The 27,465-nt window shown below is 38.0% G+C and overlaps 2 protein-coding genes across 3 annotated transcripts; both read right to left on the reverse strand.

Annotated features, from left to right (window-relative positions):
• Window positions 1–2,711: 2,711 nt before the first annotated feature.
• On the reverse strand, window positions 2,712–15,349 carry LOC108648818 (mucin-5AC). Of its 2 annotated transcripts, XM_031903348.1 has the most exons (6): window positions 14,469–15,349; window positions 10,476–12,431; window positions 7,215–7,380; window positions 6,526–6,785; window positions 3,753–3,895; window positions 2,712–3,050 (listed from the first exon to the last, which is right to left on the reverse strand). In XM_031903348.1, exons 1-6 carry the CDS (start codon window positions 14,503–14,505, stop codon window positions 2,886–2,888), a joined length of 2,727 nt encoding a protein of 908 aa, XP_031759208.1. In that variant the 5' UTR covers window positions 14,506–15,349; the 3' UTR covers window positions 2,712–2,885. The 2 variants fall into 2 exon arrangements, with proteins under 2 accessions (XP_031759208.1, XP_017952796.2); XM_018097307.2 differs by lacking the exon at window positions 14,469–15,349 and having other exon boundaries at window positions 10,476–13,516.
• Window positions 15,350–15,767: 418 nt separating this feature from the next.
• On the reverse strand, window positions 15,768–21,098 carry LOC116411456 (transmembrane protease serine 11D-like). Its single transcript, XM_031903349.1, has 4 exons — window positions 20,991–21,098; window positions 20,016–20,155; window positions 18,618–18,685; window positions 15,768–17,110 (listed from the first exon to the last, which is right to left on the reverse strand). The coding sequence occupies exons 1-4, from the start codon at window positions 21,094–21,096 to the stop codon at window positions 16,942–16,944; spliced, it is 483 nt and encodes a 160-aa protein (XP_031759209.1). The 5' UTR covers window positions 21,097–21,098; the 3' UTR covers window positions 15,768–16,941.
• Window positions 21,099–27,465: the final 6,367 nt, after the last annotated feature.

Raw genomic sequence — 27,465 nt, forward strand, 5'->3', positions numbered from 1 at the left:
ATCAACTAGACCCAAATGTTTATTATATAGGGAAACAGTGGAGGCAATAAATATGTTTGTTTAAACCTAGCATAATAGAAACAATAGTAATATATAAATGTGCAATGGACAATTTTAAAGTGTTTTAGTTTTTTATTTTGTTAATGCAATTATGTAACCATCTTTATGTGTGCTCATCAAAGGTTTTTTACCTGTACATCATTTAGTGGGTTAGGGAGCAGTAAGCACCTTTTAGCGCCCCAACATCTTTACCACTTATAAATATATTCTCCTTTCAGGTTAACGTAAAGACACACACAAACTTAATAACAAGCTTATTAGAATCAGTGTGGAATGACTGATATCAATACTGAACAAAACACTAGGAAGATGGAGGCTACATATCAAAATTTACTCCCTTTACTACTATATATTCAATATAAAAGTCATAATAAAATGCTGATTAGTAAATAATACAGATTATTAGTGTATGGCAGATCTATCGCTATGTATTTAAACAAGAATTTCTTTGTTTTTATATCTTTAAGAAAACGTATAGGGACTGAGATTTTACCTTTTGTGGTAAAATGTTATGGGTTGACCTATAACTTAAAGGGGTTTGAGTTTAACAGCACTGCCTAGACTTTGCTTTCTATGTTTTCTTTCATTTTATTTGTACTGGTGTCTGCACAGTGACATTTCAAGGAAGCAGGCATGAAATGAAAAAAACTTTTCAAAGAATTAGGGGAAGCAGTTATTGTTACTGGAAGAACGGATGATGCTCCATATTACCTAAGGATGCCTAAACTCGAAAACTCCAAGTCCTAAGTTGAAAATGACATCCCAGATCTGTATCATTATACTTACAGTGGAGGAAATAATTATTTGACCCCTCACTGATTTTGTAAGTTTGTCCAATGACAGAGAAATGAAAAGTCTCAGATCAGTATCATTTCAATGGTAGGTTTATTTTAACAGTGGCAGATAGCACATCAAAAGGAAAATCGAAAAAATAACTTTAAATAAAAGATAGCAACTGATTTGCATTTCATTGAGTGAAATAAGTTTTTGAACCCTCTAACAAAAAAGACTTAATACTTAGTGGAAAAACCCTTGTTTGCAAGCACAGAGGTCAAACGTTTCTTGTAATTGATGACCAAGTTTGCGCACATTTTAGGAGGAATGTTGGTCCACTCCTCTTTGCAGATCATCTCTAAATCCCTAAGGTTTCGAGGCTGTCTCTGTGCAACTCTGAGCTTGAGCTCCCTCCATAGGTTTTCTATTGAATTAAGGTCCGGAGACTGACTAGGCCACTCCATGACCTTAATGTGCTTCTTCTTGAGCCACTCCTTTGTTGTCTTTGCTGTATGTTTTGGGTCATTGTCGTGCTGGAACACCCATCCACGACCCATTTTCAGTTTCCTGGCAGAGGGAAGGAGGTTGTCGTTCAGGATTTCACGATACATGGCTCCGTCCATTTTCCCGTTAATGCGAATAAGTTGTCCTGTGCCCTTAGCAGAAAAACACCCCCAAAGCAAAATGTTTCCACCCCCATGCTTGACGGTGGGGACGGTGTTTTGGGGGTCATAGGCAGCATTTTTCTTCCTCCAAACACAGTGAGTTGAGTTAATGCCAAAGAGCTCTATTTTGGTCTCATCAGACCATAGCGCCTTCTCCCAGTCACTCACAGAATCATTCAGTTGTTCATTGGCAAACTTCAGACGGGCCTGCACATGTGCCTTCTTGAGCAGGGGGACCTTGAGAGCCCTGCAGGATTTTAATCCATTGCGGTGTAATGTGTTTCCAATGGTTTTCTTGGTGACTGTGGTCCCTGCTAATTTGAGGTCATTAACTAACTCCTCCGTGTAGTTCTAGGATGCTTTTTCACCTTTCTCAGAATCATTGACACCCCACGAGGTGAGATCTTGCGTGGAGCCCCAGAGCGAGGTCGATTGATGGTCATTTTGTGCTCCTTCCATTTTCGAACAATCGCACCAACAGTTGTCACCTTCTCTCCCAGCTTCTTGCTAATGGTTTTGTAGCCCATTCCAGCCTTGTGCAGGTCTACAATTTTGTCTCTGACATCCTTGGACAGCTCTTTGGTCTTTCCCATGTTGGAGAGTTTGGAGTCTGCTTGATTGATTGATTCTGTGGACAGGTGTCTTTTATACAGGTGACTAGTTAAGACAGGTGTCCTTAATGAGGTTGACTAATTGAGTAGAAGTGTCTAACCACTCTGTGGGAGCCAGAACTCTTAATGGTTGGTAGGGGTTCAAAAACTTATTTCACTCAATGAAATGCAAATCAGTTGCTATCTTTTATTTTAAGTTATTTTTTCGATTTTCCTTTTGATGTGCTATCTGCCACTGTTAAAATAAACCTACCATTGAAATGATACTGTTCTGAGACTTTTCATTTCTTTGTCATTGGACAAACTTACAAAATCAGTGAGGGGTCAAATAATTATTTCCTCCACTGTATGTACAGTTTCATGTAACAAAATGATGAAGAATGATGTGGACATCACATTTTAGACTTGGCAGTAGAATACCATGTATATCTCAAAATACTATTACTGAAACATCAAAAATGTAACTTGTAAGTAACAGAGTAAACACTATAAACACTGATAATTTTAATGAAATCACCTATCCTCATACTAAAAACACAACAATTATATATAATAACACAAATGATAGGAGACAGATATTTACAGCAAACTGTATGCTTTATTTACCCTACTGAACATGATTTAGACAAAATAATAATAATAAACTGTATTTAAATATAACAATAATGAAAAGTTTATAGTGCAATAAATAGGATAAATAGAATATCACAATTTTCTATAAATTAGGACAATGTATTCAAGTACAGTGTATTTCATTTGTACTTTTCAATTTATACTATATACCAGTCTTTTCTTTGATCCAATTGCGCAGGTAAGTAACTCTCGCATACACTCCTGGCCTGTATGCTTGAGCACAGCCATCTCCAAAACTAATAATTCCAACCAAGTACCATGATGAGTCACTTGAGTTTCGGTAAACGAGAGGACCTCCTGAATCACCCTGGGTTACAGAAAAATATAAAACAAGGTTAGAAGTCTAAAAGAATTGCTTTAATATATAGGCTGCCAAAAATTATTGAAGATATTGACTGACTGCCTTGTTGCCCATTAAAGGTCACCATCTACTGCCTACTTTGAAACTACTTGTAAGGATTAGAATAATTGAAATTATATAAGTATCGTTAGATCTAGATAATCACTAGGTGGCACTGTTAGGTAAGGGAAAGTTCTACCTAGAGGTTATATAACCGTGTGAGCAGAGCATTACTTCCTCTTTGGTTGATAAGAAGATAAGAGTATGGTGCTGGAGAGCCTGAGGCTAACCACCTCAGAGAGATACTAAGGAGTATTGGTAGAGAGGTTATTTAGAACTTAGAGTAGATAGGGACTAGTATCCCAATGCAACGTGGACCCCGTGCTGAAAGTCTGTTAATGAGTATGGCGCCCCTAATCCAAGAAAGGGTTAGAGAAGGTAGGCAATCAATTGGGGCCTAGCAAGCTGGGGGCAAGATTGTGTGGCAAGTGTCACTGTGGAAGCTGTGCTGGTGATCAATAAAGAAACTAAGTTCCACCTCCTGTTTATTTGCTTTTATGTGCTTATGTGATACAGTTGTGATATAAAGAAAGTCTAATAAAAGTCATTGGTTACTACTATAGAAAACAATAATTGTTGGTCACAAGACTCAAACAAATCCAGACTTACCTGACAAGAATCAATGTTCCCATTCACATAACCAGCACACAACATTGATGGCTTTATTGTACTTCCATACATCAGAGAACTGCTGCACAACTTTGTACTTATGATTTCCACTTGTGCCTCTTGCAAAATGTTAGATACAGACCCTTAAAACAGAAGATTGAGATCACCAAATGCTCAGTCTCCAGTCATAGATCATATTATAATAATAGAATATTATAGATAGAATATTATATAAATGAGACTACCTGAAAAAGAAGCATTGTGCCTGCAGATGGAGCTCTATATTCACCTATTTGCATTTTCTAAGATTAATTACATTAAATGGCTGCAACTTAAGTTCAACATTCCTAAGGTCTCTTACGTGGGTGTTTCAGTCTGCCATACCCTGTGGTGGGTCTCTCCTGTTTTCTACAGTATAGTGCTATTTAAAAGAATGGGCTGCAATACTTCCTGTGTCCCCCTGCAGTGGAAAGCAGTAAAGATCCACCACATGGGGAACGCAGACTAAATTGCCTGTGCGTAAGAGACATGAAAAAGTTCATCATGTTCAGTCACCTTAACTAGATTAAAGGAACAGTAACACTAAAAAATAAAAATGTTTTAAAATAATTAAAATATAATGTACTGTTGCCCTGCACTGGTAAAAATTGTGTGTTTGCTTCAGAAAGACTACTATAGTTAATAGAAATAGCTGCTGTGTAGCCATGGGGGCAGCCATTTAAATTGAAAAAAGGAGAAAAGGCACAGGTTACATAAGAAGATACCAGATAAACTGTGTAGAATACAATGGGAATCTATGCTACTTATCTGTTATCTGCTTAGTAACCTGTGCCTTTTCTCCTTTTTTCAATTTAAATGGCTGCCCCCATGGCTACACAGCAGGGTATGTATATAAACTGTAGTAGTGTTTATGAAGCAAACACACAACTTTTACCAGTGCAGGGCAATAGTACATAATATATTAATTATTTTTATACACTTTCATTTTTTGGTGTTACTGTTCCTTTAACCCTTAGAAATACATTAGAAAATGTAACACTCTGGTGTATCCTGAGAAATAATTTCGATAGCCAGCTCTCTATCTGTACCTTGTCATTTGGGGGAAAAAATCCTCCATCCAATAAGATAAATTATAAAAAAATGAATACATTTTTTTTGTCCTAGAACAGTGCTGTCCAACTTCTGCAGTGCCGAGGGCCGGAATTTCTCTAGCATACATGATGGAGGGCTGCTAATGGAAGCCAGTTTTGACTACTCCCCCTTTTTAACCACACCCACTTCAAACCACACACATTTTATCACAATGGTGGTAGTGCAGCAAAAACCCAAATGCTTGACCCTCACTGTGGGGATATCAACCATCATTGATATGTAAAAGAATTATATTATGTCATATTAAGACATATGCCTTAAATCCATATACCTCCTCCACCTCCCCTGTGGATAGCACAGCAACCCCCAACACATAATAACACACCTTAGGGACCATTTAAAAGCTATTTCCAACTGCTAATGAACTCCAAGGTTCACCTCCCACAGGCAGCATAGGGCAGGCAGAGTATGGCACACACAGGCAGCATAGTGCAGGCAGAGTATGGCACACACAGGCAGCATAGGGCAGGCGGATTATGGCACACATAGGCAGCACTCTGCCTGCCCTATGCAGCCTGTGTGTGCCATACTCTGCCTGCCCTATGCTGCCTGTGTGTGCCATACCCTCCATGCCCTATTGGTCAGACAGTACATACAATGTCTGAAGTGTGAACAGGTGAACAATGTGGGTGATTACAGCCTGAGCCTGGGGTGTGAACACTGCAGGGGGTGAACAATGCAGGAATTAAAAGGTGTGAACAACACAGGAGATTATATGTTTAAACAATACAGGGGGATTACAGCCTGAATCTGAGGTGAGAACCATGCAGGGGGCCAGTTAATCTCAGTACTGATACAATTTAAAGCTTACTCAATGATAAGACATCAAAGCAGCCAGACAGGTGGGGGGCCACACAGAGGGGGGTCGCGGGCCACCAGTTGGACAGCACTGTCCTAGAAGATCATCTTCCTATGTGAAGAAGGTAAGGGTGGTGTATCTTCCCCTGGAAAAAGAACACAGGCCAAAAAATGCCAATCTATGGGAAGATTTAAACCTGAAAATGCATATTTGCACGTATTGTCCACCATTTTTTCTGCTGGTGGAGAAAACACCACAGCTGACATCTGCATAGAAATATGTAAACATAGGAATGGAGAGCTCAGACCTCTGGATAAATACCTTTCTTGATGTTAGAGTTTTGCATAAAACTCCAAAACATAAAAGAATAAGGCACCATTTCAGGCCAACTCAGCACTTTATCAAGCCTAAAATTATGCACAGAAGTAATTATTAAGTGTGCTTTGCTCAGAATACCCCTCAGTTACCATAGCAAATAGCATGCCAAGCATCAAGTAATAGCAAGAGAACCCAAATATCTTTCTAGGTAGTTTCTAGCTAGAACTGGAAGTTTAATGATCAGAGGAAGAGCAATCTAATGCTAAATGCATGAAAAGGGCAGATAAAGCCTTGTAGAGTCAGATGTAGAACTAGGGAGTCCATGTATATACAAAGAGAAGAAACGGTTCCTTGGTTGACTTTAGCAATTCTCTGTGACTTGGAGCCAAAAGACTACTAGTTTGACAAATTTTCATTTATTTCAAAAACAGAAAATTCTACTTCTTTTTGCAATTCATAGTTCATTATTATAAATATATTCCATTCCATATTCCAGTTACTGACCTCCATATGAAAGTGTCCCCCATCCAGTGATGTAGCACGATGAGTTGTCAGGAAAACTACTGGATGCTTCTGGTAGACAAACTGATTGAATATAGCTTGTGAAGGTGACTGGAGTAGCCAGTTTCAGAAGTGCAATGTCATAACCCATTGTTGCGGAGGTATAGTTCTCATGGATGATAATTTGTTGAAGTTTAAATCTGTTTATTGTAGAATACCAATAAAGTGTTCCTAAACGAACTGTATATGAATTTGGATCATTTCTGTGAAAACAATAATGAATCTGAAGTGTATATATTTGTAAACAGTGCACGCTTTTCTCTTGGTGGTTGCTTAGAGTTGGCTTTATTATGGGCATTTTTTTTTAATCTTAAAGAGCCTCCACCTGTGTCAAGTCAGAAAGATCTGTTATATACAGTATATAATGATGCTGGGATGGAGTTCCCACAGTTTGCTGCAATTCCAGCAAAGTGGATACATTTTTCCATACACCCCAATATCCATAAAATGTGCTTATCCATACAGGGAACAAAGTGGCCCCAATGAAGCATTACCGGGAGGTCATCAGATAATGTTGGGGAGGGATAGAACTGAACATTCTCTTTAGACATTTACATAGGTGGACTAATTGTTTAAGACCCACAAGTTCAGAGGAGGGTTACAAACTAAAGTAGGGATAAAATATAACTTACGTGACAATGCAGTGAGCGGCAGTGACAAGCCAGGTATTGCTGATCAAGGAGGCACCACATAAATAGTTAGAAACCAAAGCAGCCTGCCAAGGCCATGAGCCCAGAACAGCATTTGTTCCTCCTACTATTTTGTCTTCCAGTGCTGATGGACCTCCTTTGCCACATGCTGTTTTAAAGGGACAGAAAAATTAGATATTTTAATAGAACAAGTTATGACCCCTATATTTTTTCATGAACAAAACAATAGGCAAATAATAAGTTAAAGGATAACTCTGGCTTCCGGACCAAAATTTGTTAAAGAGTCCCACAAAACACTAAAACCCATACATCAACTGGAAGGTGCCAATGAGAGCTATAATTGGCTATTTGATAGCACTTTGGTGACTGGAAGCCTACAGAAAACCCATTAACATTGGGTTTTTATGCATTTAAAGCTTGCCTTGTAACCAGAAATTAATAAGAACCTGCTTTGAGGCCAAAGGGTTGGCGAGCAACATGTTGCTCACGAGCCACTGGTTGGGGATCACTGGTATAGGAAGTCCCTATTAGTAACCAATGTATGTATGTATGTATGTATGTATGTATGTATGTATGTATGTATATCTTTATTTATAAAGCGCTATTTATGTACTCAGCGCCAATGCCCTGAAAAATGAAGATATTCCCACTGGGAACATGTGCTTAGTCTATTTATACAACATCTTAGCCAGGAGGCGGATGAATGATCTACATGGTCTGAGTTAAAGGAAGGCTTCTGTATAGGAGATTAAGTTAGCCCTAAGGTAACTAATACTGAGGTCAGGAGTAGGGACCCTGTGAAAATCAGGCTGATAATGACAGATTAACTCCTACAGCTGTATTTATATAGTCCTTTCTGATAAAGCTTACTTAGTTTTAAGCATTCCTTCTCCTTTAAGTTTAACCAAAGTTCTCTCACAAGTGAATGCTCCCAGAAACGGCTGCTCCAGGATGTACACGGCACCCTAAAAGCCACTACAATTCATCCTTAAACCGGAAACTTGTGCTGTGTACAAAGTGGCAGTCCTACCACTTATACCATCAATCATTAGTTATAAACACTATTTGCAACAATTGCACCACTGCTGCTTAATTGTCTTACAGAATTTTTTTTTTTTTTTTTAGTGTAGATTGCCAAATATAGATTTGTCATTTGTCTTAATCTCTCTTGCATGGTGACCACACTTGGGTTCATCTTTCAGATATTTACAAGGTGCCTTCGGCATTAAAATATAACTTTTAATTTCATTAAGTTAAAAAGAAAATCAATTTCTTAATAAAAATGGGACCCACCAAAAATCCAGAAAAATCAATGATTGATTAAAAACAATTCATTTTAATGAATGCGGATACCCTCAGTTTTGTGTTCACATGATTTGTCCCCTTTCACCAGAGGAATTTTATCTTTTCTTTTCAAAACAAATCATTAATTTCGCATAAACTGACTGGGCCTATCAAGGATCAAAACAAGAAAAATAGTTTGGTCTCAAAGGAAAATTTGGTTTCTCCGGCTGATCAAAATTTTTATATTTTTAGCAATTTTTTCGCACTATTAGCACCATGGAAACGGGATTTGCTTACACCAGTACTAGGCTGAAAAACGCCATGTGCGAACGGGTTCGCGAACTTTTTTTTGAGGTTCGCTACATCCCTATCCATATTCTCAAGCAACAAATAAAGAAAAAAGTCTACCCTTAAGTGGCACTTTTTATTAAACCTTCATCTACAGGGTACATCAGAGTATGAAGTCGCATAAACTGACTGGGCCTATCAAGGATCAAAACAAGAAAAATAGTTTGGTCTCAAAGGAAAATTTGGTTTCTCCGGCTGATCAAAATTTTTATATTTTTAGCAATTTTTCTTCCATATTTAGAGATGTAGCGAACTGTTTGCCGGCGAACAAATTCGCGCGAACATCGGGTGTTCGCAAATTCGCGAACTTTTCGCGATGTTCGCAATTTGGGTTCGCCTTAGGCGTTTTTCCGCTGCGTTTTTTCTCGGCCCAAAAACGCCACACAAGCCACACATGGCGTTTTTCAGCCTAGTACTGGTGTAAGCAAATCCCGTTTCCATGGTGCTAATAGTGCGAAATAGCAAAAAACGCCGCGTATTTCTGCTAGGTCTGCCAGCTGTCTTTGCGTATACATAGGAATAGCTTGCGTTTTTACGCAACGCTGTGTCAACAACGTATTTTTCAGAGAAATTTTTGCCCTTGATCCCCCTCCTGCATGCCACTGTCCAGGTCGTGGCACCCTTTAAACAACTTTAAAATCAGTTTTCTGGCCAGAAATGGCTTTTCTAGGTTCGCCTTCCCATTGAAGTCTATGGGGTTCGCAAAGTTTGCAAACTTTCGCACTTTTTGGCTGAAGTTCGCGAACGGGTTCGCGAACTTTTTTTTGAGGTTCGCTACATCCCTATCCATATTCTCAAGCAACAAATAAAGAAAAAAATCTACCCTTATGTGGCACTTTTTATTAAACCTTCATCTACAGGGTACATCAGAGTATGAAGTCTCTCCGATTTAATATGTGACTCATATAATAAAATTATAATACAATATAATATAAAATTTGGTGGTGCACTCTTTTTAGTGATATTTATATACTATAGTCTGATGGTGCTCACTGTGGGGATGAAATGTAAACATTTTTGTTTCCCTGTTTATATTGATATGAACTATGTATTCTGTGTCAGCACATGTACAGTACATGTGTCTGTATAACATGCTGAACTTGGGGAGGCGTGCTTCATGGTGTAGAGTTCGAGAAAGCTGTAAATGCAATTGACTAAGAATTATACCACACATTGTTAAGAGTAAACACCATGGATTATAAAAGCTCAAATGTATATAGGAAGCAGTACTAACACATTATTTATTTGAATGCTACTATTTTGCACACCTGACATTTAATTATCCGTGAAAAAACTAAGGTGCAGTCTTGCACTATTGACAGACATACTTTCATGGTCTCAGATCAGTCTATCCCACAGATCAGTGTATCCTACACTGTAGCACTAACCAGCAGCTAAAAACCCTCACATGCCAGTATAAAATACATTTTGAAGGTCTGTAGCTACTAGAAATGATTATAATGATGATAAAGTTATTGTACACAAGGTAAGGGGATGTTTATGGTAAGGAGTACCCTTTACCACATTATAAAAACACACTGGTTGATCTTTAATTATATAGCTTTGTAAGATAATTCACTGACATATTTAGAGTGTGTATTTTATACATACCTGTAACATCAGTTTTGGTGGTTTTAGTTATGGTCCTGGTTGCAGTTGGTGTTATGGTTGTAGTAGTTGTAGTTCTGCTGCTGTTGGTAGCTGTAGTGCTTGGAGCAGTACTGGTGGTGATGCTAAGTGCTGTGCTGGTTGTGGTAGGAGCTCTGCTGGTGTTAGTTGGAGCACTAGTGGTGGTTATGCATGTGGTTATGCTGGTTGTGGTTGGAACTGTACTTTTAGTAAATGGTTTTATACTGGTAGTTGTGGTTGGAGCTGTGCGGGTGGTAGTTTGAGCAGCACTGGTGGTGATGCTGACATTTGTGCCGGTTGTGGTTGAAGCTATGCTTTTGGTAACATGGGATGTACTGGTAGTTGTGGTTGGAGCTGTGCTGGTGCTAGTTGGAGAAGCACTGGTGGTAATGCTTAGAGTTGTGCTGGTTGTTGTTGGAGCTGTGCTTTTGGTGACTTGGGCTGTACTGGTGGTTATGGTTGGAGCTGTACCTGTGGATGTAGTTGGAGCATTGTTTGTTGCTCTTAAAGCTATACTGGCGGTTGTAGCTGTGCTAGAGGTGGATATTGGAACTGTAGTTGTAGAGGGTACAGCTATACTTGTGGTAGTGGCTGGGGCTGTTCTGGTGGTTGTGGTTGGTGTTGTGCTGTTGGTGGTCATTGAAACTGTGCTGGTGCTGGCTACATTTGGTGTAATAGTTGGAAATGTGCTTGTGGTTGAGGCTGTTGTATTGGTTGTAAACAAAACTGTGCCAGTGGTGTTTGTAGCTTTAGTACTGGTTGTAGTTGAAACTGTGCTGCTGGTTGTAGTAACAGATTTGCCGCTGGTAAGTGGCATACTACTGGTGATGGTTAGAACTATACTTCTGCTAGTGGTTTGAACTGTGCTGGTTGAGGGTGTGCTTCTATTTAGGTTTATGGTAAAGGTTGGAACTGTGCTTGTTGTGGTCATGGTAACTGTGCTGTTGGTAGTAGTTGTAGGTGAGTTTGTATTAGTAGTTAAAGTTATTTTGGTGGTAGTGAAGCTTCTAGTAGAGATTAAAGCTGTGCTGGTTGTAGTTGTTGTAGCTGAGCTTATGAAGGTGGTTGAAGCTGTGCTTGTTAAGGTGGTTGAAGCTGTATGTGTTGTGGTCATGGGAACTGTGCTGATAGTAGTAGTTGTAGCTGAGTTTGTATTGGTACTCGGAGTAGTGTTGGTAGTAGTGAAGCTGATGGTGGCTGGAGCTTTACTTGAAGTGGTTGAAGTTGTGCTTGCTGTACTGATGGTTGTAGTTAGAGCTGCACTGGTGGTAGTCTGAGCTGTGTTGTTTGTTGCTAAACTTAAAGGAGTAAGTGTGTTTGCACTTTTGGCAGCGGAGCGTGTGGTAGTGTTTAAAGCTATGCTGCCAGTAGTTGGTGTAGCTGAGCTTGTGATGGTGAGTGGAGCTGTGATTGTGGTGGTTTTGGCTAAGTTTGTTGTGTTGGTTAAGGATGAACTGAGAATTATGGTTGAAGCTGTACTAGTGGAGGTTAGGGCTGTGCTGGTGTTAGTGGTTGGGACCATGCTTGTTGTAGTTGTTATACTACTCCTACTTGTAGGAGCTATGATAATGGTGCCGGTTGTACTGGCACTGGCCGTGTTGATAAAATCTACATTTGCGGTGGTGGTTTGAGCTGTGCTTGTGTTGTTTGGAGCTGTACTGGTGGTGTTAAACATAGTTATGCTAGTGGTGGTTGTTGTTGCAGCTGTGCTGTTTGAAGTAGTTGTATTTGAGGTTGTTGCAGCAGTCCTGGTGATATTGGTTGTAATTCTGCTGGTGACCCTTGTAGTATTTGTGCTGTTGGTAGCTGCACTGGTGGTGCTGGCAGTAGATTTGCTGGATGGTGAGGTTAAAAATATCTGAGTGGTGCTGGTAGGAACTGCAATGGTGGTGCTAGTTAAATATGTTCCACTGGTGCTGGACAGAGCAATGCTGGAAGCTGGAAAACCAATGTAAATAGCAATATTATTTAGTAGGATTGATTTACTTAGTGCAGGGCAAGGTACAAAGAGGGAAGAAAAGGCTAACCACCACATTTTTACATTTTGCGCTCTGTACTGCACTTAGCATTCATTAATTAGTTGCAGGTCTTTGCACTGCAGAATGGAACGCAGAGTCTTGCACCTTAAATACATCACTGCCATAAGGGGCTGGAGGCTTTACGTAGGTATCCCCATTCCTGTCCCTTATCTTGCAAGTCATTTACAAAACTGACATTCTAGTTTTAACCCTAGTTATATAACTTGATGCCATTTGAAAAACTCATGTTAAATCTTTGTGCATTACTAGACACAACAAGAATAATTCACAACTATATGCATCATAAAAGACAAATGCCATTAAAGATTTTTTATGCTTTGTACTAAAATGTTATGTAGTATTTCAATTCTCTAGAGAGGAAATAAAGGTTTCCGTGACCATGCATAAATAGTTTGAAATCCCATGTACACAATATATACCATGCAAGGACAAAGTATAGTTCTGTTTGTTTTTATAAAACCGGTTCACTGGTCTTTCAGACATCTAAGTAAGCAGATTATGTATGTTGTAAAGTAATTATCCTGGTATATTTTTGCCATTAGAGACTGAAGTAAATGACGTTTAGTGCAGACATACCACACATTTCTTTCAGATTTTTAAATTTTTCGGCTCATTGCATTCTTTTGCCAGAATCTGATGTCAGTCGTCATTATAGTTTGCCATTTATAGTATTCTATGTCAGAATATTTGCAACTTTTTTTCTTTAAAGGTCTGGCCTTTGGGTTATCAAGGAAACTGATACATTGACTGAACAGATGGATCATTATTGTAGCATAATAAGGGATTGATATCAGGTGTAGAGAAAAGCTGAAGAAGTATATTGTAAATATTGGGGTGAAGGCAAATAAATGCCATGGAAAGAGAAAGTCTGACAAATCAGGGTGCACAGAAAAGAGAAGGGTTCAAATATGGTGTGAATAATAGAGGAAAATAATATATATAAAAGTGAGGGGAAAAGTAAAGGGAAGGGGCTAAGAATAGAATTTGCAAAGCAGAAAAGCTGGGATGAACAATGAAATAATGAAAGGTAATGAAGGTTTTATAAAATAAAAAGAACTGTAAGAAATTAGTAGGTTAGGTTCTATGGTCTTCTTAATTCTTAATAAAAGAAAATAAAATGAAATGTTCAAATATACATTAATTCAAAATTCTCAATAGTTTTCAAGTTTAACAAACATAGAGGAGAACTAAGTTTGACAATATGCAATTGGTCAACAGTTTTTATTTTTTGTGTTTTGTTGCATTATTTAGCTTTTGTTCATCAGCACTCCAGTTTCGAATTTCAGCTGCTATCTGGTTGCTTGGGTCCAACCAGGCAGTGATTACAATGAGAGACTGTAGTAGTAATAATAATAATAATAATAGAAAGATAAGTAATAAAAGTAACAATAACAGCAAAATGCTAACCTCAAAGAGCAATAGTTTTTTGGCTGCTGAGGTCACTGACCCCCATTTGAAAGCTAGGAAGAGGAACAGGTTTAAGGCAAATAATTAAAAAATTATAAAAAATTAAAAATGAAGATCAGTTGAAAAGTTGCTAAGAATAGGCCCATCTAGGACGCAGTAAAAGTTAACTTAAAGCTTATCTACTGCGTTCATTGGAGTAACATTAACAAATACATTTACAACCATGCTTTAAAGTACATTGGGAAATGGCTAACGTTGGAAATATTGTTTAGCATACATTTTTTATTTATTCGTGTATTCATTTGTGGAGCACCCCTTTAAAGGCCAAGTTCTACTGTATTCTTTATAGCAATGTATTACATTTGCTTGCAAACAACCAAAATACATTGCACACTACTTACAATACTGTATTATATAGCTTGTGCTGTGTTACAGCAGACTGACGCTAGTTAATACCTATGCTTAAGTATATTTGCTCTCTTTTGTTATATGAAAGAATTTAAAAAAGCATTTAGTTTTAAGATCTTACCAGAAATGAGGAGAGTTTGTGCTTCTGTGGATGCCATTTCTAAGACAGAAAGTAGAAAATAATGTTTTAAAATTTTTATAGCTAGAAATACTGTACTAAACAACTGCAAGGTGCAAATTCATGTTTTATCCCCACAACTGAACATTCTGCCCCATAACTGCAGATTAATTGCACTTGCAGTATTTATGTATCAATACTGTGGCAAATGTTTGCCCCATTTCATTAATTAGTCACATGTTGCATTGGTGTCAAGGTAGACAGTATGCATATGTGATCAATAATGTACTTTGTGTTAATTATACTGGTGAACGCTGGAGCACCTCTGTAAAGAAAAGCAATGGAGCCCTCTACTTTCTGCCTTTTTCAGTACAGGGCTCTAAACTGTCATAGTGTGTGCACCTTTTGCTTGGGCCTTTTTCAGGTCCAGACTTCGATTCAAAATAGGCTCTGGAATTTTAAAGTCACAGACGCCCAAACAGCACCCACCAGCCCATTAAAAAGTGACTGTCTATGGCATCTTACCGCAGCCTCCCTGGCATTTGCCAGAATCCATGGATTGCCAGTTAAGCCTGGCCTTATTCTGCAAAGCAGACACAACTCTTATTATTTGTGACAAGCATATAGGAACAAGCAACTTATGAATAACAATGGTTAATTTGTAAAAAATAGTGCAATAGTTGTTTGAATCAAATTTTGCTTGTGCATAAATTAGTGCAATTTGGTGTTTAATTCTTTTACCTTACCTAATTCTTTTATCTTACAATTCTATATGGCATTAGATGTTGTGAAATATATGCATTCATAGATTGGTAAATGCATGCTTTTCTGTAAATAACATTGTAATTACAGTTGGTATAATAGGGCCTGCTTTTTTTTATTAAAGGAACAGTAACACCAAAAAATGAAAGTGTATAAAAGTAACTTAAATATAATGTGCTGCTGCCCTGCACTGGTAAAAGTTGTGTGTTTACTTCAGAAAGTCTACTATAATTTATATAAATAAGCTGCTATGTAGCCATGGGGGGCAGCCATTCAAAGGAGAAAAGGCACAGGCATATAACAGATAACAGATAAAACACTATTGTATTCTACAGAACTTGTCTGTTATCTGCTATGTAACCTGTGCCTTTTCTCCTTTTTTCCAGCTTGAATGGCTGCCCCCGTGGCTACACAGCAGCTTATTATATAAATTATAGTAGGGTTACTGTAGCAAACACACCAGTTTTACCAGTGCAGGGCAACAGTGCATTATATTTTTATTACTTTAAAGCTCTTTCATTTTTTGGTGTTACTGTTCCTTTAAATAATACTGCCAGAATTCCACTTCTCCCATCCAAGAGATAACATGCCCCTCCACTGGTTAAGTCTTTGTCATGGCTTCCCATTCTTCAAGCTCCTGCTTGCCTGATTGCTTTGTTGTATGCTTGATTTTCCTTCTTGTACCTAAGTTTCAGCTGGCCAAGCTAACTGGAATGCTTTAGGGCAGGGGTGGCCAGACTTTTCCATTCCGTGGTCAACTTAGGACCGTGGAATGCGGAAGTGCGGTGTGAATGCTTACGTACATGACGCAGTGTACGTACGCATTCACGCAGCACTTTCTGCATCCCCGGCTTCATCGCGGTCCACCAGTGATCCACAGGGGATCGACTGATGGACCGCGATCAACATATTGACCACCCCTGCTTAAGGGCTTTGGCTCGCGGGCGACTAATCTCCCCGAAATGCCATCCCACTGGCGAAAATGTAAATCGCCGGTGGGATGGCACACTGAAATTGGGGAAGTTGCCTTGGCCTGCAGCGAGCGTTTCCTTCTTCCTTGTTCCCTGGGCCGACACATGTGCATTAGAGTAAAAAGCCGACTTCTTTGTTAAAGTTCAGCTTTTCACTCAACTGCATATGTGCAAGCGCGTGAAGGCTTGCAGCTACCCCGAGCTGGTGCAGTTTCTCTTAACAGGGGCAGCTATTTTTTAAAAGAAAAATAGTGGTACTCTTCCAGATTGTTTGCAGTTTGATATACCAATGAGAAGTGGCCATTGGAGAACTTGCTTTAAAACTTATACAAGTTGCTGTGCTGACTACTACTTACAACATCTTTTGTATGTTGAACAGATGTAGCAAGATATAGGTAAGATCTGTTATAGCCCAGTGGTAAGAGTCAATTAGTAGCAACTTATCTTCAGGGTTGGACTGGGCCCCATTGTGGGCCCCGGTGGCCCAGGTCCACTCCCTGCCACTCATACCCTCCCTTTGCTGGAAATTGGAGACACAATGTGCTTGTGCTGGGGGTGTGTGTGATGTACTTGCCTGCAGGAGTGTTGCTTTTGTTGTTCAGAAGCGTGAGCAAAGGTGTATGTGACTGGTGTTGAGGCCCTTGGGGTGGCAGCCCCAGTGAGCCCCATACACCCCAGTTCAACCCTGTTACCCTCTATCAAGAAGGTTAAAAGAGAATCTGTCCCGTTTTGCTTCGCCAAAGTTACTTACCTATCAATTTGAATGAGTTCTCATCAATATCAAAAAGGTTTCCTGGAATATTTTTAATGTTTTCTACGAATATCTTCTGGACAAAGGCAGATGACATATTTTTGCTTGCACCATTAGCAAAGTTAAATAATAAAATGAATGTAGGTATAACACTCCCAGGGCTGCAGAGAGACAAGTGCAATTTATGTTAGAATAGTTTCTAAAGGTTTTAGGGCAGATACAGAATGACCATTTGCCAAACGTTCAGCCAACAGTGCATTTTAGCTATGAGCTGTTTCTTTATCTTTGGATCAGTTCACTTGAGCTGACCCAAACATAAAGAAACAGCTCATAGTTACATTTATGAATGTAGAGTTGCCTAGATTAAAAAATAATGAAAGATGCTCCTGCTGTGTCTCCATCACACACAGTTTGCCTGTATTTACTATAAACTATATGTGTCGCTTCCAGTTTAACTCCATCCTAGAGGAGCAAAAGAGTATGCTTTTGTGCTTTACACCCTCCCGCCCCCACTTTAAATGAGCCATAACAACCTTCAAATTTTGTCCATATTGAATACAAGTTTTGCCAACCAGTTTTATAGTTTATGTCAATGCTCAGTGTATGATGTAAAAGTTACTGAAAAAGACATCATTTTGCATCATAGTGGCATGAATTTAAACTCCTTTCTGTCACCTCTAACCAAAGTACATTGCAATAACTTCTCAAGGTAACTGATACCTCATATGTAATATGCATTTTGAGCATTGTTACAAGTAGATCAAAGTGATCAAAAGACCTTGAATGACAGCCCCACTTACAAAAATAACAAGGCATTTACTGCATTAGCATTATGCAGCAAGCCATATTAGCAACTGACTTTCATATTCTTATTTAAGTAGACTGATCAAAGGTCAACTGCTATATGCAGGGTTGTAAAGGGCACCGCAACGAGAACCAAAAAGTACAGAATACATGCACCTGGTTCTAAATTCCATTTAGTACAGTTAAGGACCTTGTTATTATGCTGTCTAAAATGAAATTTTTCAAAAACACATTGTAAAAAGCTATGTGAAATAAATGGCAAATTTATCAAGGTATGTTTTATTTTATGTCCTCTGAATGCCAGATTTGACACTCTAAGAAAACAGTATGCAGTGAAGCCTAGTCATGTGTGGCAAATTTTGTCATCATTTTTTACACTGCATAATAAATCTGCCCCTAATTGTACTGCCTTTGTCTATTTGTACAGGTTTTTAAGATCAAAATATTTACTGACCTTGTTAATCAACTGCAGTGTAAGCTAACTTTACTATATTATCCTGTAAGGTAGCCCTTTAGAAAATAACGCAGGATGAGAAGTAGCAGATGTAATGCAATACATGGCACAATACTTGGCCATTTAATGTCTGCCTCAGCTAAACAATATCTATACATAAAGTCAGTGACAGGGCAAGTTAGTTTGCAATACCATGTCATCTGGAGAAGACTTTAGATATATGACAAATCACATATAGGTTATGGACATGTTTACTTGAAATGAGATCTATAAAAGTACTATATGCAAAACATATAAGAAATATTTAAATATTTTTTGTAATATTTTAATATAAAAAAGGAATATTAAGTTAGAAAACATAATGTAATGAGCATCACAAGTCTGAGCTAAAATATCAAGCTCTAACATACCTTATACTGATGACCTTTGCTGAGCTGTACTGGTTCTTCATATCTGAGTTGTAAAAAGTCTTTGAAATCTGTACTTAGAAAAAAAGTTATTAAAATATCTAATTAAAGCACAAGCCAGGTTTTTTTCTATACATGAAATAGTGGTGTTCTATTTTGAATGGGAAGGAAATACATTTACATTTATGTATTATGTTTAGTGAAGCAACAATATTGGACATAAAAAACAACACATGCAGTGTAGTAGTTGCTGTGCTGGCAGCCAAAGGAAAGTTACAAAAACTATTTTTTGCACCTGTGTCTGAGTATGAGGCTTTATTGATCTAAAATAGACTTGACAAAACGTGAGTGCTGTCAGCTTGAAAACCACCTCTCCTGTGCTGATACATAATGGAAAGTATCATCGTTGAATGTAAGGCATTTCCAAACCAGCATAAATACTCCAGCAGAGTAAAAACTCCTACTCTGAAATCAGCATCAGAAAACAGTCAGCATAGCAACAGATTTCTATGGCATGACTCCGGTATATAATGGCCATCAACATATTCTGGAGAGCAGATATGCCAAACTAGTTAAATAAACTAAAAAATACAAAAAATATATAAAGTCTTGAGATCTTTAAAATGGTTGACAAAACAACTCATGTGCCAAATCTCAAATTAGAAAAAAAATGTGCCTCACTTTAGGCAAAACTCTCAAAACTCTTATTACTGCACTTTGTAACACAGGCTGGAAATATAAAGGCATAGATTCTTGGCACTACAGTTTTCTTTTTTGCTAATTAAAAAAAAGATTTGGGGGGGGGGGCGTTATAAACAAACAAATGTTAGTGGTTTATTATTTTATTTAAATCACGACTAAACTTTTTTCCAGAAATGTCAGTCAAAATCCAAATGGAAAAAGCACAAGTGAAAAGAAGTGAAATTATATTTTTCGATTTGTCACACAAAAACCACAACTTTTTTGATTTGCTGAACCAAAGCCAGCACCCAAAAAAAACCCCCAAAAACGAAAAACCTCTAAAACCACTCCCAGTTGTAAAAGGGACATCAGCCATTGACTTCTACATTATCTTGACAGGTTTTAGCTGGTGTATTTTTGCCTTCGGAATTGGCGTGGTTTTGTTGCATAATAAATTGCAACAAATTTGCGTTGTTTTTTCTGTGACAAAATAACTTTTTTGGAAATTCAATTTAGGAAATGTTCAGAAAAACTGCTCTGTTACAAGTTGTTGCTTAAAAGTTGAAACCTGAAATATTAGTATGGCATTACCAAAACATGTAAATTCATGTGTCTGATATATCGACTATTATTTGCAAAGAAACTATTTCAATGCAAAAACTAATTGAAAAATATGACCCTGTCACTGCTGTAATTTGCACTTATATATCTTATACTTACAAGTCCTTCAACTTGAGCAGACAGTGATTTATATGCATCACTTTGGCTATTTTTATAATCATCTGTGTAGTTTTCATTACTTATCCTAAAAGAGCCATTATAATAGTTAAAGGTGTAGTTCGATATTGAAGTGTTTCGACCTGTGAATACAAAACAAAACCAAGATATGTCAAACAAAACAAAGACTTTGTTATGTGTTTGCAGCAAATAAACTGCATTTGTACAGATTCTTATTTAGTTATTTTTCCCAGGAAATACAAATGAAGCACAACTTATTTTATGATCTAGCACAGTGATCCCCAACCAGTGGCTCGTATTGCTCTTCAACCCCTTGAATGTTGCTCTCAGTGCCCCCAAACCAGGTAGTTATTTTTGAATTCCTGATTTAGTTGCGAATTTTAGTTGAATTAAAACACAATTTCCTACCAAATAACGCCTCCGGTAAGCGGATAGTGTGCATAGAGGCTACCTAATAGCCAATCTTAGCCCTTATTTGGCACCTCTATGAAAACTTTCCCTTTTGTAGATTACATTAATACAGCATGACTTTAGCCTCTAATGTCCCTGAGATAATAGAATATAGGATATACCATAGTTCCAGCACCATTGATTCAACATTTTCCTTTTTTTTCTTTTTGCACTTTCTAGTGTGAGAAAATTGCAATGTTCCATTAAATTTCAATGAGTCTGTGGAAAATGTTTTTCAAGAAAATGAAAAAAAAAAAGTTACAAAAGTTGCTTGGATGCTTAAGATACACTTTTTAGTGACTTGTACAGAATATCAGCAGATGTTAGGTAGAAGGGGTTTTTCAAGTCAGCATTCAAGATTATTACCAGATCTTGAATATTTGAGTTTTATGAACTGAAACATTTTTGTGAGTGGAGTGCATCTTTGCCATCTGATGTTGAGTTTTAATATATCTGCCCTTAGGAATTAAATATTTCTTATATAAAATATATAAATTTTGCACTCACCAAGAACAACAACTATGACAACAGCAGAAACCACAGCTGCAACAAGAGTCAAAATGACAAAGCTGATAACAGCTATAGTAACCTTATAATGTCCAAAGGATTTCATCTGTTCAATACAATTCAGACAACCTAAAATAAAACATAATATGCAGATAAATAAGAGAAATCTAAAATTTATAATTTTGCATAATGAGAACAATAAGATGGTCCTAAAGATTGGTTATTAATTTAAAGCTTTAGTGCCAGATAAATATATTGATAACATTATAAAAAACAGAAACATTACTTTCCTTAGGGCAGTACTTATTAACCTCAGGGAACCCAAGTTATACTGCAAAAATTGGATTAGAACAACTTATTTGCCTTGTTTTAATCACTAGGATTAATCATAGAAAAGTATTTCACCTTATTTAGAGAATCATGGACGCCAAACCTAAACAACACGAAAAGCCAAATTTTGGCCGCAACTCATAAGTTAAGAATTGCTGCCTGTTCTTCTTTTATAAAATCCCAAATCCCTTTTTACTTTTACAGTGCCATTAATTTGAAACCCATTATATTTAAAATATACATTGCTATTGTAAATTTTATTATTAAAAAATAAATAAATAAAAATATAGATAAATTAGATAGGTTTAGATATCAATACATATTTCCACAGTAGTTGCAAAGAGGTCGATAGCAATAGCTTCTCTGCAAGTTTTCTATGTCAGTGGACATTTTGCCAGCGGACTGGGGGAGGGTTAATTTTGATTGTATTGTTTAAGTTAGGTATCGATGGCACACATGTTGGTCTGAGTTATGTTAACATAACTTGTAAACCCCTATCAGAAGTGCAAAAGCTTGATTACTCTACAGATGTATCAGAGGACCAGGCATTCAGTGCAAATACTTCACTCAAGTGACCCACCCTAAACAACTTGGGGACCTACTGTATATTTGGGTTGCAAATAAGGTAAAGATCTATGGGTTGCAACCCAAATATAGGTCTCCCAAGTTTCCTTTTTTAAAAAAGCCTAACAGAGTGCAGAGTTTCTGTGGTATTTACTTTTATTTAGATATAAGAAAAATAATTGTTATTGATTATTTTAGTTTTGAAATTATATATATTTATAATAGATAGAGTATACATTTCAACAGCACTTGCATAGGGGTAGACAGAAATACCTTACCTTCCTTGCAAGGTCCTCCACCCACTTTTTTTTTCAGAGTTTCTCCCTTCCTATCAGAAGCGTAGAAGCTTTATCATTCTTTTCACAACAGATGCAGCATAGGACCAGGCATTCAATGCAAAGACTTCACAATCTTCACCAATCTCTGCACTTTCCACATAATTCTACCTCAGTGCATCTTCATCTGCTTGAAATTGTTTGAATTTGGAGAATGTGCAAATGTTTTTTTTTTTTCTTTTAATTGTTTACCTTCTTTTTCTGCCTCTTTCCAGCTTTTAGTTTTGGGGTCACTGACACCAGCAACCAAAAAAAGCCCTGTGTGGCAATTTATTTGTTATAGTTTTATCTTTCTATTCAGGTCTAGCAATGATTAAAACCAGAGTGTGTTGCTTTGCCAAAAAAATCTTGAAAAATGTATAGAAATGACAATATTTTGCCCAAAATTGCACCAAATGCATTGGAATCAAATGGTGTTCTATGCTGTCAAATATATTGGAGTCAATTAGCTTTTTTCCCTGTGTTATTTGTGGTGCAAAAAACTGCAGTTCTTTCTGGCAAAGCAAAATGTACACCAAAGCTCTAGTACTGTCATTATTCAGGTTTCTAGGGTAAATTAAACTCTCACAACCATCACTGCACAATGAAAATGTCTATTCTACTGAACAGTTTAATATTGTATCAACAGATATCTTATTGCAGAAATATCTATTTACCTGTATGTCTGTTGTTTCGAATCTCTTGCTTCACAGGTGACAGGTTTCTTTCGTTGTGACAGTCTATCTAGTCTGCAAAGTCTTATCACAGCTTTGTGTGTTTGGGCTGGTTTTGTTTGAAAATAACAAAGAGATGAACAACAAGTCGTCAGAAGGTGTTAACTTTGCTAAAAGCTAGTTTAGGTGAGGATATGGGAGATCCCAGAATGTAAAAATAGTTGTGTGTTATGTTAACAAAGGACAAAAGGCAATGCTGGGTTTAAAAATAAGTATTAATACACAAGTGTGAAATCAGCCAAAATAGTGTGATCTTCTTTATGGACAGTTTTTACCTACCTCAGTTTTACTACTCTTGCACCAGCACCAACACCAGCACCACCTACAACAAAACTAGACGGCTTCTTTTGCACCATGTGAGGATATTGGGTAGAATGGAGGATAAAACAGGGTTGCAAGTGGGTAGGCAAGTGGGTAGAGTGCATGTTATATGTGGATACTGAATGACAAGCAGTCCTGTACATAAAGCTAGATCTGCACTGGGCTGGATGTGGTCCCCCCCAAACATAAAAAGTGAATAAACAGTTCATTATCTGACATAACAGGGTATATGGATAATAAAGGTAAATAAAGATTATATATATATATATATATATATATATATATATATATAATATATCTGATATTGAAAAGAGTTTAACTGAATCATTTTCCATAAAAAGTGAGAATGAAAAAAGCACACGTTAAAGGAGAAGGAAAGGTTAAGTCACTTGGGGGTGCCAAAATGTTAGGCACCCCCAAGTGACTTAGAACGCCTACCTTGTACCCCGGGCTGGTGCCCCTGTATGGAGAGAACAGCACCAGCCCGGGGCAGCTGCCGGCGCTACCTGCTTCCTCCTCGCTTGCGCGCGCATGCGCAGTAGAGTGAAAAGCCGAACTTAAACATTAAAGTCGGCTTTTCACTCTACTGCGCGTGCGCCGGCCCACGGATTTCGGCAGCAGCGCGCAAAGGAAGGAGGAAGCGGTGTCTACAGGTGCCCCGGGCTGGTGCTGTTTTCTCCTAACGGGGGCACCAGCCCGGGGTACAAGGTAGGTCATGTAAGTCACTTGGGGGTGCCTAACATTTTGGCACCCCCAAGTGACTTAGCCTTTCCTTCTCCTTTAAGTTTTTAATGAAAAAAGAATATCATTGGACAGGGTCTGCCCCTTAATTATACCCCAGAAAATAAAATGACAATTGAACAATTTGTGATAATTCCTTTCATTGGAGGTCAAGAGTAATAGTAATTACTGAATTACGTCTGTCTGTATAGGCCATTCACATGAATGGTCACCTACTGGGTCTTCAATTGTGCATTGCATATTTTATCCACTTGTTATTGTTACCATTATATTGATTTTGCTTGTTGCTCTTAATCTTTACATGTCTTGCACATTTCACAGACGTATTTGTCGTATGTTTCAATCTTCTGAGCAATCACAACTAAAGAAACTACATAATCATATGTATAGGTGATCATTTTATGATCAAAGAGGGGATTGAAGGGTTAACATATGTATGCACAATTCTAAGAAGGTCTGTGTATGTGCTACTTCAGTTGTTATGATTACCTTGACCATCCAGTCTAAGCTTCAGCAGCTACTTTAATAACTTTTCGTTTTCTGCTAATAACTGCAAGGCATATGTGCCAACCCCATGTTACGTAAGCATAATGGAATGTCTTTATCTACATATATATATATGTAGATAAATCCATGGCAAAACCATCAATAAACTGAATTTGTTAGGAGATTCACTACTTGTCTGTGTCTCTCTGTGCAAGTTCCCGGATCCATATCACCTGGACGGGGAGACCCAGGGTCCCAATAACTGGTATAGACCCAACAATTACTTACTTCCCTGCAACCTGCGCTATTCTCTATCTGGTAAACTGCAACCTTGCATGAATATCATGTAAATTATATCCTTGTAAAAAAGTGCTTAATGATATTATCACTTATAATCAACTAGATACTGGATCAGCTAGCAGTTAGGCAGGTTTCATATAGACATAAGAGGTTAAACTCACACTTTATATAGGGAATAATGTACCCACTGTTGGCATATTAAAAGTCACCTTGGCGTTCCATGTATAAAAGCAATGACCTTAAACCCAGAAACCATTCAGCTCTTCTCACAAGACAGCAGGGTAGCACTGAATTCTAATTTGTGGGATTTCAATTTTTTAGCAGCTTGATGAGTTCTAAACATTTCATTTAATGAATGTGATGCTACTGCTATTGCAGTACATTTAGCTTAACATGATGTAAAATAAAAAAAATTTTTTCCCACTGTAGTGCATGTGTTCCTGTGTAACAAGTTGTGCCATTTTAAAGTATGTGAGCCAACCCACCTTGCAGGTCAGGCTGCGGAATAAAACAGTCACCTTATGGACAAAGTTACATAACATGTGACAATCACATTGTATCACAAAATGTTTGCGTATACTATTTTAGGTTATGCCGTTTAAGTATTCTTTGCAAATGCAGTGACTCAGCTCCTTTATGACTGTTATAACTTTTCTTTGTTTCAGCAAAAGCAAACATTTACTGTAACAATGTAAATGATTTGCTTCATTGATTGGCAAGAATGGCAAAAGACTTGCCTTTCTTTATAAGACCCTGTGTGTATTTGACAATATATGCCCCTGCAAATACAGGTATATACTTGTTTTATCATTATTTATAACCTGTTGCCTGCCAAGCATGTGCCTTTTACATGCTGACAGGCAAAGGCTTTATATTCTATAAACCAAAGATGTGTGTTCTATGGCAAAACTGACTTAGCAGAGAGTCCAGAGCATTGACAAGCTAATTGGAAATGAGCCAAAGGGACTGTACTGTCAGTCCGGCAGAATCAACCCCTGTGACATCCATGTGTCTGTTTAGTGGGTATTTAAATACAGCCCCTCTACCATCCCTCACACTGCCTCCTCCACAAGATTGTGCTGTTGGGGACCTTTCAGCGCTTCCAGTGCCCATTCTGCTCTAAACTAGTTAGGTATAAATTTACTTTATACAACACACTAATAAACATAATAAAGTTTAGTTCTTTTTCTGGCTCTATTTTGCACACACTTTGGTCTAGCATAGTGCAGAGGGACAGGCAAATTTCTAATGTGGTTCCATTATTCAAAAAGGGATCTCAGCCTGAAAACTATAGGCTTGTTAGTCTGACATCAGCGGTAGGAAAGCTTTTGGAAAGGGTAATAAGGGATAGGATACTTTGCAAATTACATTACTACTTACATTACTACTGGCACAAACTTATGTTTGTGCCAGCATAGCTTTATGTGTAACAGATCTTGCCAGACTAATTTGTCTTTTATGAGGAGGTGAGCAGGAACCTCGAAATTGGAATGGCAGTGGATGTCATCTACTTGGACTTTGCTAAAGCATTTGATACAGTACCAAACAGAAAGTTAATTATAAAATTGAGGAATACTTTCAATTCTTTCTATTGGGCTTCCTCAGCACCACCAATATCACTGCAATCCCTGCAATACCCAATAGTTGCGGAAGGTTTGGCTGCACCTAATTTACACTACTACTACTACCTGGCCACTAATCTAGTGCAAACCTGGTGATGGGTAACCCACTCAACCCAAAGTGCCCAAATTAAAGGTTCATATGACACACTCAAAAACACCCTGTATAGGGGCACCAAATTCGGTTAATTCTACTAAAAACTACTGTTCAAATATAGAAAATAGCACCCCAACTCTTTCCTACGAGGAAACACTTACCTCTTTGGTAAATTCGCAATGGACCCAGTACAATAGCAGATACTTGGGACAGTTTATAGTCCAGGGTAATTTCACCACATTTAACAGCTTGAGCTTGAAAAAAAACAGTTTCTTTCAGCTCAGAGAAGCCCTTAGACCACAATATGGCCACAAGCAAAGTGATACTTCATCATGGTGAATAGAACAGCTAGCCTCCAATCCCGATCTTTGTAAACCGGTATAACAATTTTATGCCTTACTCAAGAGACCCTATACTTATAGATGGCAATAGGACATCCCCAAGGTCTCTCACAAAATGTGAAATGACATCCTAGAAATGCATACGGATTATCTACAGGGACAAAATTATACAGTTTTGCTACCTTGATAGAACTTTCTTGCCATCAAAAGATCTCCCGGCCTTAGCTCACTCTTTCAGGTCCAGCCTCTCCTCCTTCAATGAGTTGTCTGACCCCGATACCCTGGTTTGTGAGTACAACAGAATACTAGCCTCCACTATTGATTCATTTGCACCCCTTCAGCCTAAGCGCACTCGGGTGCAAAACCCCCGCCCCTGGCTGAATGTGCAGACCAAATTCCTACGCTCCTGTGCGAGGTCTGCGGAACGTATGTGGAGGAAATCCCGTACGCAAGCAGACTTTATCCACTATAAATTCCTATTAGCCTGCCTCAATTCTGCCCTGTTGAAGGCTAAACAGGAATACTACAACACCCTCATAAACAGTAATAAATCCAACCCAAAACGCCTATTTTCCATATTCAATACCCTTCTGCGTCCCTCGCAGACTCAATCACCTGACTTTATGCA

The sequence above is a fragment of the Xenopus tropicalis genome, chromosome 1 (assembly GCF_000004195.4).
Source record: "Xenopus tropicalis strain Nigerian chromosome 1, UCB_Xtro_10.0, whole genome shotgun sequence".
Classification (NCBI taxonomy): Eukaryota; Metazoa; Chordata; class Amphibia; order Anura; family Pipidae; genus Xenopus; species Xenopus tropicalis.

Coding starts and splice junctions, on each gene's coding strand:
- LOC108648818 (XM_018097307.2), bottom strand. CDS start 12,528: ATGTGGTGGTTAGCCTTTTCTTCCCTCTTTGTACCTTGCCCTGCACTA. Junction 6,786..7,214: donor GCCGCTCACTGCATTGTCAC/GTAAGTTATATT, acceptor TTGTTTTCACAG/AAATGATCCAAATTCATATA. Junction 3,051..3,752: donor GGAACATTGATTCTTGTCAG/GTAAGTCTGGAT, acceptor TCTGTAACCCAG/GGTGATTCAGGAGGTCCTCT.
- LOC116411456 (XM_031903349.1), bottom strand. CDS start 21,096: ATGAAATCCTTTGGACATTATAAGGTTACTATAGCTGTTATCAGCTTT. Junction 20,156..20,990: donor TGTCATAGTTGTTGTTCTTG/GTGAGTGCAAAA, acceptor TTGTATTCACAG/GTCGAAACACTTCAATATCG. Junction 18,686..20,015: donor CTGCTCAAGTTGAAGGACTT/GTAAGTATAAGA, acceptor TTCTAAGTACAG/ATTTCAAAGACTTTTTACAA.